Source organism: Labeo rohita, chromosome 5 (genome assembly GCF_022985175.1).
Source record: "Labeo rohita strain BAU-BD-2019 chromosome 5, IGBB_LRoh.1.0, whole genome shotgun sequence".
Taxonomy (NCBI): domain Eukaryota; kingdom Metazoa; phylum Chordata; class Actinopteri; order Cypriniformes; family Cyprinidae; genus Labeo; species Labeo rohita.
In genome coordinates, this window is record NC_066873.1 from 37,328,882 (window position 1) to 37,344,194 (window position 15,313).

The following is a 15,313-nucleotide window of genomic DNA, read 5'->3' on the forward strand; positions in this document are numbered from 1 at the left end:
CACGTACTATTACAAACATACCCCCGCTGTGCTCATAACTGGTCTTCAGAACTCAATAATGATAGTGATGTTTACTAATAAAACAAAAAAGCCACATAATTGCAAAAGTAGTCTAGTCAGTGTTACTGTTGCATATCCAAACTGCAGATTTAGACAGAAAATAATTTATACATTTGTTATCTCAGACATCTTTTTTTCAAGCAGTGTGAGAGTGTTGCGACAGAAAGAAAGATGATAATAAATAGGTTTAAAGAGTGACTAAGTATTTTATTTTACCTGTATATAATGGTTTCTACACCATTTTTTTCAGGGCACACTCCTAGTATGCTTGCAGCTATAAATGTTTAAATATATAATTGCTTGACTGAATTAAGTGCTAAAATGCATTTGAAATACAGCCACTTTTATATGACTTCATTGTGTCTGTTGTAAACATAAATGAATTTTAATGTCATAATAAATTGCTACACATCATTAAACACAGCAATTTAGCTTCTACATAGACAAATTATAACATTAGAGAATTGTGGCTGTATATTAATATTTCAAGTTGAACAGGATCCCATTGGAAGTGCTTTGTATTTTAGACATTTTAATTAACAGAACGTCAAACCCTGTTAAAAGTATAGTTAAATACTGAACTCAGCTATTTGGACATACGCCTTTAAAATATGGAACCAACTGCATTCTGTATGCATTAAACATAGTTCTGTTCCCTGAAAAACAGGACCATTTTTGTATATTACATGATGGTTGGCAACCCTACTCATATTAGTGCTAGCACTCAGCATCAGAGGCTGAGTTTTAGATTCTGAGTGTGTTAGCAGAGTTCCTGAATACCATTAGAAGTTCTTTGCTTCAATCCGCTGAGCACTTCTCCATGCTTACTTGAGCCCACTCGCTAGCGCTGGTAATTAAACAGATGATTAGCATGTTAGCGGCTCCTAATGAAAGAACAATTGCAGTCTCCCATGACTGACATAAATGCAAACACGCACTCCTCCTGTTCTCCCTGACAATTTTCAGACGGATTAGAGCTCTTTTGTTCATGAGCGATGGTCTGATGATGGAACACGGTGAATGACGAATACGAAGTACAAGAACAGACTGTCCTAAGCTCGTAACTATCTATAAAAAGCTTGAGCGGTCTGTTAAGTTAACAGCAGGTTGTGGGAATGTAATCCCACTAAATTAATAAATGAACAGTTCTTTAATTAGCCAGCTAAATTTGTAGCACCATTTATTATTAGTGTGGCAATAAGGCCCGACAACATTTGGACATTTGGGGTCATTGATTTAACTTTTTTTTTTATATAAATGTGTTTATGTATTTATATAATTATACAACATACTTATATATATATATATATATATACACTAACATTTTTGACAAAAATATCCAAGGCATTTCAAAAAAATCTTTATTTTGAGGAGAACACGGTGATCAAAATTAGAGCACAGTAACCACTGTAGCATGAAAGAAGATAACAATTAAAAGTTTGGAGGGTTACAGCTGTCAGAAGTTAGTAGGAAGTGTAGAGGCCTTTGCTATGAATGAATTCAGCACATCTGCGGCTGATTTCCACTGTCTTCCATAGTTTGCTAACTGTAGTGAGTTTTTTGGCCATAACTTTGTCACCAAGCATTTTCCAGAGATTTTCAATTGGGTTTAGATCAGGACTCTGGTCTGGCTGTTTCACAGTTTCAATGTTCTTAGCTTCAACTGCTTTACCCATTTTGCAGTGTGACAGGGGGCATTGTCTTGCATTAAAATTGCAGGCTGATTGGGAGATGTGTACAGGGAAGGTATCACATTTTCCTGAAGGAGCTTCTGATAAACATTTGCATTCACCCTGCCGTATACTGTAGCTGTATAAGAGGCCCAACTCATCCCCCAAACCATGATACTTCCTCCTCCACCTTTCCCTGACTTCTTTATGCACTTGGGCTTTAGTCTTTAAAAAAAAAAATGTTTCCCATCAGACCCAAATAAATTTGCTCTCATCACTAAAGTGAACTTTGAACCAATCCTCCTCTTCCCACACAGCCTTTTGATTCTTTCTGCTGAAGAGTGCACTTTCAGTCCAACTTCTCTTAAATATGCTGAGACCATAGACTGTAAAAAATATGGACGTAGTGTCTGTGACATCACCCATAGGTTTCTGAAGAGCATTTTTGAAGGTCTTAGTGGGTGGGAGTTGGCCGTCGCCATCTTGGAATCGCGTCACTGCATGTCACTCCCAGATAATGGAAAATGGGCAAAGAAGCGGGGCGTGGGTGGAGCTGGTTGGTGAAACCACGCCCGCCTAGTGCGACAGTGGTGACATCAGCGGCAATCCACCTGTCACTCAAGTGGCCACGCCCTAAATTATGCAGAACTTCAAGGCTTAATATAATTTAAACGGATGAGTTATAAATAAAATCACCCCCCTCACAATTGACATGAAGGGCACAATTAGCTACATAGACCAAAATCACTTTTTGAACCAGGCTGTAAACATTTTTTTTCTGCTGGGCATTTTAACATGGGGAGTCTATGGGATTGACTCCCTTTTGGAGCCGGTCTCTAGCAGCCAGTCGATGAGTTGCAGTTTAAGTCTCTTCCGTGTTGGTTTCAATAGAGAGAGCAGGAGGTTGCCGCTTGGCTGAGACAGATTCTTACCCGCTGAACTGGCAAGCAATTCCAGCTGCAGTGTTGAACCAATTCCTCACTGAGAGTCTCTGCATTGCCTTTTTGGGGGACTTGAATGAATTAGTGTCATTGTAAACTTGCAATATTTGAGAAATCACAGATTTGCAATGAAAAACTTCTCTTGCAGTGGCTGAAAGGGTCATCCTTTTGGCCTTCATCTGGACAACCTCCTGTCACAGGGTTTCAGTCACCTTGAGCTGGGGGGTGAAAACTTTTGAACAGGATTAATTATTTTGTTGAAATATCTTTTTTCCAGTTAATACTGCCCTTTTGGAAGCAACAGCAGATACTTGCATGTTTCCCAGAAGACAAATTAAGTACAATTTACCTTGATCTTCAAATTCAAAAAGTTTTCACCCCCCAGCTATTAATACATCATGTTTCCTTCTGGAGCATCAGTGAATGTTTGAACCTTTTTTAATAGTTGTGTTTGAGCCCCTCAATTGTCCTCAGTGTGAAAAGATGAATCATAAAATCATACAGTCACTACTGGAAAGGGTTCAAATATGCAAAAGATGCTAGAAAACTGAAGAATCTGGAGGACCTGGAGGATTTTTCTGAAAAACAGTACTCAGTTTAACTGTTCAGAACAAGCAAGGGACTTATAAACAACCATCACAAAACAAAAAAACAGTTGTAGATCATCCAGGTAACCACACACAGTATTAAGAACCAAGGGTTCCCACACTTTTGCAGGGGATTATTTTAATAATTTCAGCTGTTTTTTTTTTTTTTCGGTCTTGTGGACTATATGTAAACATCTTTTATGTAAAGTATCTTACTCAGGACAGTACTAAATAAAAAATGACATGCATTTTGTGTGATGTCCCTTATTTTGTTAAAATTATTCACATTTTCACAGATTATGCAAGGGGCTCTCAAACTTTTACATAAAACTGTAGATAATAGATATATAGATAGTGATATTAATATTGTAAGTAAAATAAAAGAATTCATATACTAGAATTCATACATATAAAGTGGCTTGTGGTATTTTTTTTAACACAGAGTCCCGGAGGAGCTGCTCCTGTAATTAGTGTGTTTATGTTGTTTTGCATAAAACAGCGCCTGCCAAATGACTACTAACAGTCTTTTTCTGTTGTTGCAGAACCCAGGAGTGGATTTTGGAGACGTGTCAGAACGTGTAGCGCTGAGGAAGAAAATGAACTGCAGGAACTTTCGCTGGTACCTCGAGCATGTCTATCCCGAGATGAGGATTTACAATAACACCATCACTTACGGAGAGGTGATAAAGACAAACCAACCCTTCATGCACCTTTTAAACCAACAAAACCTTTCATAGAAAGGCATATACTTTCACACACTGTTAGTTTAATGTCTCTATAATCCTGTGAAGATCCATCATTCTGTTACACTTTGTTTTTGGCAGATATTAAAGTAATAATTCACTTTAACAGCTTGCTAAAGATTCAAAGTATATACTACCTGTATATACTATCTACGAGTGTGTGTGTGTGTGTGTGTGTGTGTACACGTAATTAATGGTTCATTTAACAAAAACCATCAACCATTAAGGAACCATTACAATTAAAGTGCTACATCAAAGTTTAATATGTTATTTTTCTGTGATTCTCGCTAAGGCGACTGAGAAACAACTATATTTCTTGACTATATGGTAATTTCCATATGATTACATTAAGCACTGCAATTTGTATTTTTGTACCAAATGGTAAAAAACGCAGTAATACAGTAGAAATGTAAAGATAATTGGTTTCCATAGCAACAGTGTAGCAAGCATTGGGATTAGCTCCAATTTCCTCATAATGAGATTTAATGAGGCCCTTATTAACTTTGGAGTGTGTGTGGGTAGAAGGAGGGAGGAGTGTGTGTGTGTGTGTGTGTGTGTGTGTGTGAGCGTGAGAGAGAGAGAGAGAATTCAACAGTGCTAAATCTCAAAAGAAGAAAAATCGTACAGTATTTTCAATTTGTTGAAGAAAAAATGAGACCTGCTTTTCTACATTGATTTCTGGAACTGCATGGGCGGGAAATCTATAGCTATACTGGAATAGTTTGTCTCTGAAAATATCCCTGCCAGACCACAAATTCCACATATCTCATCCTCTGTCCAGTATTAGGTTTAATGGACGGTCAATGTTGTCATCTCCCAAATGGATTTGACAAAGCATGTGTGCGTGCATTTATGTTCAACATTCAGAGCAGCACTAATGCTATAAGCTAAACTGGGAAACTTAATAGTACACAGTGTGCTCACGCTTCATGCGTCATGATTTAGCTGCCTGTGTTTATTAACGTTTGCTTATTTTTTAGGTGCGAAACAGTAAAGCCAGCGGATACTGCCTTGATCAGGGGTCAGAGGAGGACGACAGGGCCATACTCTACCCATGTCACGGCATGTCGTCACAGGTAAGTGTGTTTTTTTTCTAGTGTTTCTAGCTTTTTATTAGAATAATTACACCACTGGTTTGGGGCCAGTATGTTTTTTTTATTATTATTATTATTAATATTGTATTTATTATTTAAATTTTCTATATATTTATTTGTTAAGTTTTTTGTAATTAATACTTTTATTTTTATTCTGTTTCATTTTATTTTTATTGCAAATTGATCAAAGACTTTCACATTGTTTCAAAATATTTCTGTTTGAAATAAACACTGCTCTTTTGAACTTTCTATTTAGGAAAGAATACTGAAAAATATAATTATACACTGCCATTCAAAAGTTTAGAATCAGTAAGATTTTAAATGTTTTCTTTAGTTTTCTTATCAAGCCTGCATTTATTTGAAATACAAAATACAGAAAATACAGTAATATTGTGAAATATTATTGCAATTTAAAAATTGTTTTTTTATTTTAATATACTTTAAAATATAATTTATTTCTGTGTTGCAAAGCTGACTTTTCTTCAGTCATTACTCCAGTCTTCAGTGTCACATGATCCTTCAGAAACCAGTCTGATATGCTGATTTATTATGTGTTGAAAACCGTTGTCCTGCTTAATATTTTTTGTAACCTGCGAAACTTTTTTTCAGGATTCTTTTATGAATACATCTTTAAAAAGAACTAAAGTATTGATAGACATTTATACTTTTATTTATCAAGAATGTTAAATTGATAAAACATGATAGTAAAGACTTGTATTGTTAGAAAAGATGTCTATTTAAAAAAAAAAGTATCACAGGTTACAAAAAAATTTTAAGCAGCACAACTGTTTCCTACATTGATAATGAATCAGCATATTAGAATGATTTCTGAAGGATCATGTGACACTGAAGACTGGAGTAATGATGCTGAAAATTCAGCTTTGCATCACAGAAATAAATTATATTTTAAAGTATATTAAAATACAAAATCATTGTTTTAAATTGTAATAATATTTCACAATATTACAGTTTTTTTCTGGATTATTGATCAAATAAATGCAGCCTTGTTGACCAGATGAGATTCCTTTAAAAAACACTAAGAATCTTACAGATCCCAAACTTTTGAACAGCAGCGTGTATACTGTGTGTGTGTGTGTATATGGCCAAAAATATCAGCACCCTTGCAATTCTGTCAGAAAATGAAACGCTTCTCTCAGAAAATTGTTGCAGTTGCAAATGTTTTGGTACTCACATCTTTATTTTTTTGTTTGTTTGCATTGGAACAACACAAAAAACTGAGAAGAAAAGTCAAATCTGATACACTTCCACACAGAACCCAAAAAATGCACTGGACAAACTTATTGGCACCCTTAAACTTAATATTTGGTAGCACGCCGTTTGGAAAAAAATAACTAAAATTCTTTGGTAATCATCCGATTTCATGATACTGTTCACACAGTCAAAGCATCCAGTGCCAGAAGCAGCAAAGCAACCCCAAAACATCTTTGAACCTCCACCATGTTTGATTGTAGGGACTGTGTTCTTTTCTTTGAAGGCCTCATTTCTTTTTCCGTAAACAGTGCCATGATGTCTTTTACCAAAAAGCTCTACTTTTGTCTCATTGTCCACAGTACGTTCTCCCAGAAGGATTGTGGTTTTGTCACATAAGTTTTGGCAAACTCCAGTCTTGCTTTTTATGCCTTTGTGTCAGCAGTGGTGTCCTCCTGGGTCTCCTACCATAGCGTCCCTTTTCATTCAGATAGCGACGGATAGTGCGAGCTGACACTGTTGTACCCTGTGTCTGCAGATCAGCTTGAATTTGTTTGGAAGTTAATCAGGGTTTTTATCCACCATTCAAACAATCCTTCGTTGTAATTTTTCATTAATTTTGCTCTTCCATTCACGTCCAGGGAGGTTAGCTTCAGTGCCATGGGGTATAAACCTCTTGATGATATTGCGCACAGTGGACACATGAACATTAAGATCTCTGGAGATGGACCTGTAGCCTTGAGATTGGCCATGTTTTCCACAATTTTTTTGTCTCAAATGCACAGACAACTCTTTACACTTCTTTCTTTTCTCCATGCTCAGTGTGACACACAACACGAAGGTTGAGTCAACTTTTCTCCATTTTAACTGGTTGCAAGTGTGATGACTATATTGCCCATACCTGTTACTTTCCACAGGTGTGTCTAAATACAAATTACAGGAGCATCACATGCTTGAAAATTACAATTATGACAAGGTGCCAATAATTTTGTCCAGTCCATTTTTTTTGTCCAGTTCTGTGTGAAATTTTATCAAGTTTATATACACACACACACACACACACACACACACACACATATATATATAAACGCCTCTCAATCTTGTTCTCAATCTTCTTGTGGTTACATCTTTGCATTTACATTACATTTGTATCCCGAGCAGACAGCAAGAATCATGTTACTTGCAAATGCTAGGACAGAGAGCCAAGAATATGCCACGTTCGCAAAGATAAATTACCCTATCAAGATTGACATATGCAGCGGTCTGGAGGGAAAAAAATCATAATTTTTACAAGCACATATTGATGTGAATCGCGAGAATTAAATTAGATTTGTAATTGAAACACATCTTGTCAACCTCAGTGTACACTTACTTCACATTCGTGGTGCATTGCACCATTGCCTGGAGAAAGAGAGCAGCCTAGGTTGAAATTACCTGTAGATTGTATCTCAGTTTGTGTCCTGTCCTTTCATAACTGCCACCCTTGCAAAATAGTTGTTATAAGTCATCAGTTTATGTGACTTTGACATCTGACATTTTTATTCATTCGGATTAAATGGATGTGGAATAATCAAACAGTTCTCCTACCGGGCTGTGACCTTTGACAGCACGATTTGACCTTTTCGCTGTCATTCATACACAATAGAGACATGATCCTTTGAAAAATACAGTCTCTTTCTCTCTCTCCGCCTCGTTCTGTCTTCCTTCCTCCTAAATCTTGTAAGGGAATGGCAGTCTTAGTCCATAATCCAGGCCTAAGGGAAATAAAGCAATTGAAGTATATTCCCATTGTATCATCAAATTACAATAAAAGCTGGTTTTACATGATACCGCTAAGCTTCATTTTTTTCCTCCACATTTTTCATCTCCTTGCCCAACGACAAATTAAAAACAGGAATGATTCATGGCCACTTTGTCATTGAAGCCACAGCAATAATTAATCATTTACATTTATTTATTTTATTTTTTTTAATTTATTTAAATTAATATTACAAATATCTGTAGCCTTGTAAATTCAATCCGAAATCAGAAGCATATTCAAGTCCTTCAAGTTGCTTTGTCTTCTGTGAGCGTGTCTATGTGTGATACATCATCTAAGTGAATGCATGGCCGCTATGAGAGTTGGAATCATGTTACAGTGTGCATGAAGATGAACTCACTCTATTGTCCTCCTGCAGTTTTCACCTTGGTAACTGGACAATTACCCTCGGTTCTATAGATTAACTTTACTCAATAGAGCGAGCTTGATTTTCATTGAATGTCAGCTTGTACTTCATTGTGATGTGCCGACCTTGGGATCTGATATCTAAGAGATTGACTTTCAGCTGAATTATTGACCTGTGTTATTCAGTGCCGTGTACTTACCGTAATAGATAGCTGCTATCTAGACTTCCATCTCTCTAGATAGTTTGTGTACACCTCAGTGTCATGGTGCTCTTAATCATACAGCTAAGTACTGCCTATATATGTGGGAGTGTTCTTAAAGGAATACTTCACCCAAAAATTAACATTTGCTAAAAATTTACTCACCCTCTCAGGCCATTCAAGATATAAATGTGACCCTGGACCACAAAACCAGTCACAAGTGTCAATTTTTTGAAACTGAGATGTATACATCATCTGAATAAGCTTTCCATTGGTGTATGCTTTGCTAGGATAGGTCAATATTTGGCTGAGATACAACTATTTGAAAATCTGGAATCTGAGAGTGCAAAAAAATCAAAATATTGAGAAAATCGACTGTAAAGTTGTCCAAATGAAGTTCTTAGCAATGCATATTACTAATCAAAAATTAAATTTTGATATATTTTCGGTAGGAAATTTACAAAATATCTTCATGGAACATGATTAATATCCTAATGTGTTTTTGCATAAAAGAAAAATCGACCCATACAATGTATTTTTGGCTATAGCTACAAATATACCCGTGCTACTTTAGACTGATTTTGTGATTCAGGGTCACAAATGAGTCTGTTTTTGCATCAGAACAGATTTGGAGAAATTTAGCATTACATCACTTGCTCACCAGTGAATCCTCTGTTGCAAATGGGTGCCGTCAGAATGAGAGTCCAAACAGCTAATAAAAACATCACAATAATCCACAAGTAATCCATACAACTCCTGTCCATCAGTAAACGGATTATAAGATACATGTTTGTAATTTGCAAATTCAAAATTAAAATGTTTTTAACTTGAAACCATTGCTTCTGGCTAAAATATTACCATTGCTTCCTTTATCCAAAATATTAATCTCCAGTGAAAACTAAACAAATATATCTGTGAATTTTGATGTGAGAGGACAATGGGGGATATTTTGGGATATTTTGCACAGAAGCAACCGTTAAAAAGCCTTAAAAATGCTTGGTTTTGTCAGTACAATTAAAGCCATTAGAGTCCGAACCAACATTGGACCTCACTGACTTTTACAAAGAGACACTACAGCATTTTTTTCTTATGTGTTCCACAGAAAAAAAGAAAGTCATTTAGGTTTGGAACAACATGAGGGTGTGAAACCTATAATGGTTTAAAAAAAAAAGAGAGAGAGAGAGATTTCTACATTAAAAAGCTGATAATAAATAAGCTTTCCATTGATGTATGGATTATTAGGATAGGTCAATATTTGGCCATTCAAGATATAAATGTGACCCTGGACCACAAAACCAGTTACAAGTGTCAATTTTTTGTTGAGATACAACTATTTGAACATCTAGATTCTGAGGGTGCAAAAAAAAAAAAAAAATCTAAATATTGAGAAAATTGCCTTTAAGTTGTTTAAATGCAGTTCTCAGCAATGCATATTACTAATCAAATATTAGGTTTTGATATATTCACGATAGAAAATTTACAAAATATCTTAATGGCACATGATCTTTACCTAATGATGTATTTTTGGCTATTGCTTCAAATATACTTAAGTGCTACTTAAGACTGATTTTGTGATCCAGGGTGCTGTCAGAATGAGAATGTAGCAAAAAAGCTACATTTGTAATTTGCAAATTTAAAAGTAAAATGTTTTTAACTTGAAACCATTGCTTCCGAGTAAAGTAGAGAAGAGTCCTTTATCCAAAATATTAATTTCAAGTGAAAACTGAACAAATATATCTGTGAATTTTGATGTGAGAGACAGCAGGTGATGGATCATTTGGGATGTTTTGCCCAAAAGCAACAGCTAAAAATGCTTGGTTTTGTCCATACAATTAAAGCCAACATTGGACCGCACTGACTTCTACAAAGAGACACTGAGGCATTTATTTATTTATTTATTTTTTGTATATATTTTCTTTTGTGTTCCACAGAAGAAAGTAAGTCATCCAGGTTTGGAACAACATGAGGGTGTGAAACCTATAATGGCATTTTCATTTATGGGAGGACTATGCCTTTAAGCTGTATTTCTAAGACCTTCCATTTCATTTTATATATCACATACTTGATTTTCTCACATTGTAACTCCATGTTTTATTTCAGCTGGCGAGGTACACCACTGAAGGCTTATTGCAGTTAGGACCCCTGGGGTCGACTACGTTTCTGCCTGACACAAAATGCCTGGTGGATGATGGAAGAGGAAGGACTCCGAGTTTAAAAAAATGCGATGCTGTCACCAGGTCTTCCCAGAGGCTTTGGGATTTTACTCAGGTAAGTGAATGCACTCATACAAAACAATTTATTTATTAGCTTGCTAAATGCTTCACATTAATAATTTATTTTCCGCTTGAAACTTAAGCATTTGATGGACCTAAATGGAGAAGGTCATTTGGTCAAAGAAAACCATTACTAATACTTTAAAAATGCACGTTTTAAATTGGATTTAAAAAGGAATTAAAAAAAAAAAAAAAACACCCTTAAGATGTATTTTATTAATGTACAATGTTTCAAAGTTTTTTTTGTTTTTTGTTGTTTTTTTTAAAAAAAGCTTTGTTATGCTCTTTAAGGCTACAGTTATTTGATCAAAAAACACTGTGATACATATTTTTAAAGGATTCTTGTATGAATATAAAGTTCCAAAGAACATTTATTTGAAATATAAATCTTTTGTAACATTATGTCTTACTATCACTTAAAGGAGTCATGAACTGCCTTTTTTATTATTTTGCATTGTTCTCTGAGGTCTGCTTAAAATGTTATCAAGATTTTACATAAAAAATAAACATAATTTACAAGTAATATGTTATTTTCTGTCCTGTTTTGAGCCCCCTTATTGGAATGCTCTGTTTGAATAGGCATGGCAAATTGTATACTCTGAAGTAAACGCATTGCAACTGAAAACTACTGCGTGCGACTATGAAAAAATATTTAGGAGCACCAGTGCAACTGACACGATCAGCATAATTGAGTTTGCGATGAGGGGAGCTTCAAAGGTTTCTACATGTTTGTGCAACATTGAGTAATGTATCACAGACATATCTCACAAATCCTTTCATAAACAAAGTGTAGAGAGACTGTAAAAAAGAGATTAATTGTGCAGTGTAGAGAGCTTCACTGATTAAAATGGAACTTTGTGAGATCGCGATGAACTAAAATAAGTGACAGCTTTTAATGATTTTTAGAGGAGTTTCTAAATGAGATACTGATTTAATACAACAGTTCAATAAACAAGAAGTTAATATTAAGTAACGTACATTGTCTGACTATAACACTATAGCCTGATTTTGCTGTATTTCGTCATCAAAAATAGTTTGAAACACTTACAACTGATCTGCTGCGCATCTCCATTCAAACACAGCTTTGTTTAGTTTATGAATGAACGTGCGTTTTTAAACGAATCTAGTGAATCAGTGATCAATTTCCCATTCATAAAGACAGTCACGTGATTTATTCCTTAATGAATCAATGTTTGAAAGAATCAAATGAATGAATGATTCAGTAATTAAATCAGTGACTTGCTGCCACCTACTGGCAGTTTTAGTTCATTTTTAAAGTATCTTTTCAGTTATTTAAACCATTTAATATTTCTATGTTCAAAATTTTATATTTAAAATTTTAATCTCAACATGAATTTATGAATTTGATTGCACTCATGCAACCTCTGGGCCTCATTAAACATGAAAATACACCTATAAGCCACTTTTGTGTTCTTCTATGTCACCTCTGTAGTACAAGTTAGTTTAGTTAATACTGATTTCATTTGATTGGTAACTTATTCTCATTCTACTTGTTCTTATTCTGTTAATTATACATTTTAAAAAGCTTATAAAATATCATTTTTAAAAAATTTGACATAAACATTGACATACTTTAAAAAAGAAAAATGCCATTACAAAGGTAAAAACAATATTCCCCTGTAAATCAATTTAAGGAGTCAAATATCACCTTGTTATGGAAAAGGATTTTTTTCTCAGATTTTTGGATTATTGATTAGAAGGTGCTGCTAAAATTTTGACTGTGCTCCTAAATTTTTTAGGTTACACTATGTCATAAAGTGGCACAATACACAACTTGTAGTTTTGGCAGATTGACGTCAATATAAGCTGTTTTTAGACTAACTATAAAGAAACTTACAGTATGTTTTTATAGCACAATGACCTCTTATATGTTAAAAGATTAAAGGAATTTTGATTTGCATCAGTTTAATGCATCCTTGTTGAATAAAAGTGTTCTTTTACTTACTGTACTATTGTGCAATGCCGAGGATATTCACAGTTGTTCTTAAATATTTGTTTCTTAGAATGGACCCATCATAAGTCGAGACACGGGACGTTGTTTGGAGGTTGAAATGTCAAAAGATGCGAACTTTGGTCTGCGGCTGGTCGTCCAGCGTTGCTCAGGGCAGAAATGGATGATTCGGAACTGGATAAAACACCCCAGACACTGAGGAACGTCCAACCTGAAAAATAACCTCCCTGAGCTGGAGAGCAGCCATAGACACAAACCCTGAGTCTGGGGTTGAGACAGACAAGAAGAACTCTCTTTTGGGGAAAATGCTTTCAATATAGACGTCTAAAGGTGAAATACTATCTTTGGATGCATTTACTGTTGAGCGAGCAGATAAAGCAGAAGGCCGTCATCAAAAGAGAAACACTTGCTCCTTGCAAGTCCTCTGTATAGACTTCCAGTTTACTGCAGCGCACTTGTGTTCCCGAGTGGAATTCTGATGAGCTGAGAAATATTCAAAAGCGTTACGGATGAACAAAGAAAGAGGAAACGAAAGTTGCAGACCCCTCTGAGCAAAGTCTCGAGTTTTACTTCTTATCAATTGCCATATCAACACTTATTTCTTCAGGCTGTGAATTGCTTTGGATAATTGAATATCCACGTTGAAACTTTAAATGGGTATCCCAAGTGCTACAGAAGAAAAAAAGAAAGTAGTATAGACTTTAATCTGACACAATAGTTTCAGCTATTTTAGCTATTGAGTATTTTCTTTCCTTGATTTACAGACTTAATTGCTAATGCACAACAAAACCATGTGTTCACTCAAGAACTCATGTGCCTTTCTCCATCTTTATGCCATCAGACCAGGGAATGTTCCTCCCTAAGCATGTACAAAATATTTGATTTTAAATTAATTAAAGTATGAATATAATGTTAAGAGGTCTTATTGTAGAAACACGTTGTAAAATACTTAAAACATGATAATCCAGGAAGATCGAAACAATAAAAACAAGTTTTCTTTTCTTTTGTACAACGTTGCGTGATTTAATTGATGTGCAAATCAGTACAGTAAAATGATCAGTGTTGATTGATGAAACCACATTCGGAAGCAATAAGTACTGGTATGAAATGTTTCATTTTCTAGCAAAGTCAACGTGAAACATTGTTTGAAACCCATTGTATTTCAATATTGTGATTTTGTAAACAGGATTTGAAGTTATATATTGGAAACTGAAAAAAAGTGCATTCTAAAAATAAAGGTTGCAAAGGGGAGTTTTGTAAAATTGCCACAGCAAAACCATTTTGGGTTCCACAAGAAACTTTCCTGTAAACAGTTCTTAAAAGAATCATTTTCTTTTTTAGTGTGAATCTTATTTTTATAATTTTAAGAACTTTTTTTTTGTTATAAAGACCCTTTTGTGCAATGGCAAGTGTTCATTAGATGTTAAAGAAATAGTTTGCCCAAAAACAAAAATTGGCTGAAAATTTGCTCATCCTCAGGCCATTTAAGATGTAGATGAGTTTGTTTCTTCATCAGAACAGATTTGGCATCTGAAATTTAGCATTACATCACTTGCTTACCAATGGATCCTCTGCAGTGAATGGGTGCTGTCAGAATGAGAGTCCAAACAGCTGATAAAAACTTTACAATAATAAGCAAGTAATCCATCAGTTAACATCTTGTGAAGCGAAAAGCATTTTTTACATTTTAAACCATTGCTTTCTGGCTCTATAGAGTCCTCTATCCATAATATTGCTTTGTTCAGTGAAAACTTGTGTTAAATCATGTGGATTACTTCTGGGTAATTGTGTTTTTATCAGCTGTTTGCACTCTCATTCTGACGGCACCCATTCACTGCAGAGGATCCATTGTTTTGCAACTGATGTAATGCTAAATTTCTCCAAATCAGTGCCAATAAAAGACAGAATGAAGTTTGTTTTGCTGTTAACTTTTTTGCCTCCATAGATTCTCTGAAGCCCTATGTCTGGAGTCCTGAGGAACTAGTTAAGAAAAATGAAGGACAACCAGAGTTAAGTTTTGCATTTAAACACACTTTCACTGCAGGATGTACAATCTAATCATAAACCACACAACTCATCACTAAAGCACTGAATGCTTCTCAAAGCGATCAAACTCAGCGTGCAGCTTCTCTTTTTTTTTTCTTTGAAGCAAACTCAAAAGCTCACAACTCTCGAAAATAAATGTTACTGCATTTCATTGATGTATTCACTCATTTTTTCCTCTCTCATCTGCAGTGAAAGCCACTCCATTTCTTTCCTCTCAAGTGTTCATTGCTCATGTAGTCCTGAGAGAGAGAGAGTGCAATGTCTGACAAACGCTTGGAAGAAACCATCCAACTGTAAGCACTTCTTATATGACCACCTGTGTTCTCAAGGCATTTTTTAATTTGTTTTCCAGCG

The 15,313-nt window shown here is 35.1% G+C and overlaps 1 protein-coding gene across 1 annotated transcript in view; it reads left to right on the forward strand.

Moving 5' to 3' along the window:
* galnt9 (polypeptide N-acetylgalactosaminyltransferase 9) overlaps positions 1-15,067 on the forward strand; it is a 112,977-nt gene extending 97,910 nt beyond the window's left edge. Inside the window, exons 8-11 of the mRNA XM_051111095.1 lie at positions 3,801-3,938; positions 4,982-5,077; positions 10,769-10,936; positions 12,966-15,067. Coding sequence (XP_050967052.1) covers positions 3,801-3,938; positions 4,982-5,077; positions 10,769-10,936; positions 12,966-13,112 — 549 coding nt within the window. The 3' untranslated portion in view covers positions 13,113-15,067. The remainder of the gene's footprint in view (positions 1-3,800; positions 3,939-4,981; positions 5,078-10,768; positions 10,937-12,965) is intronic.
* The last annotated feature ends 246 nt before the right edge of the window (positions 15,068-15,313 follow it).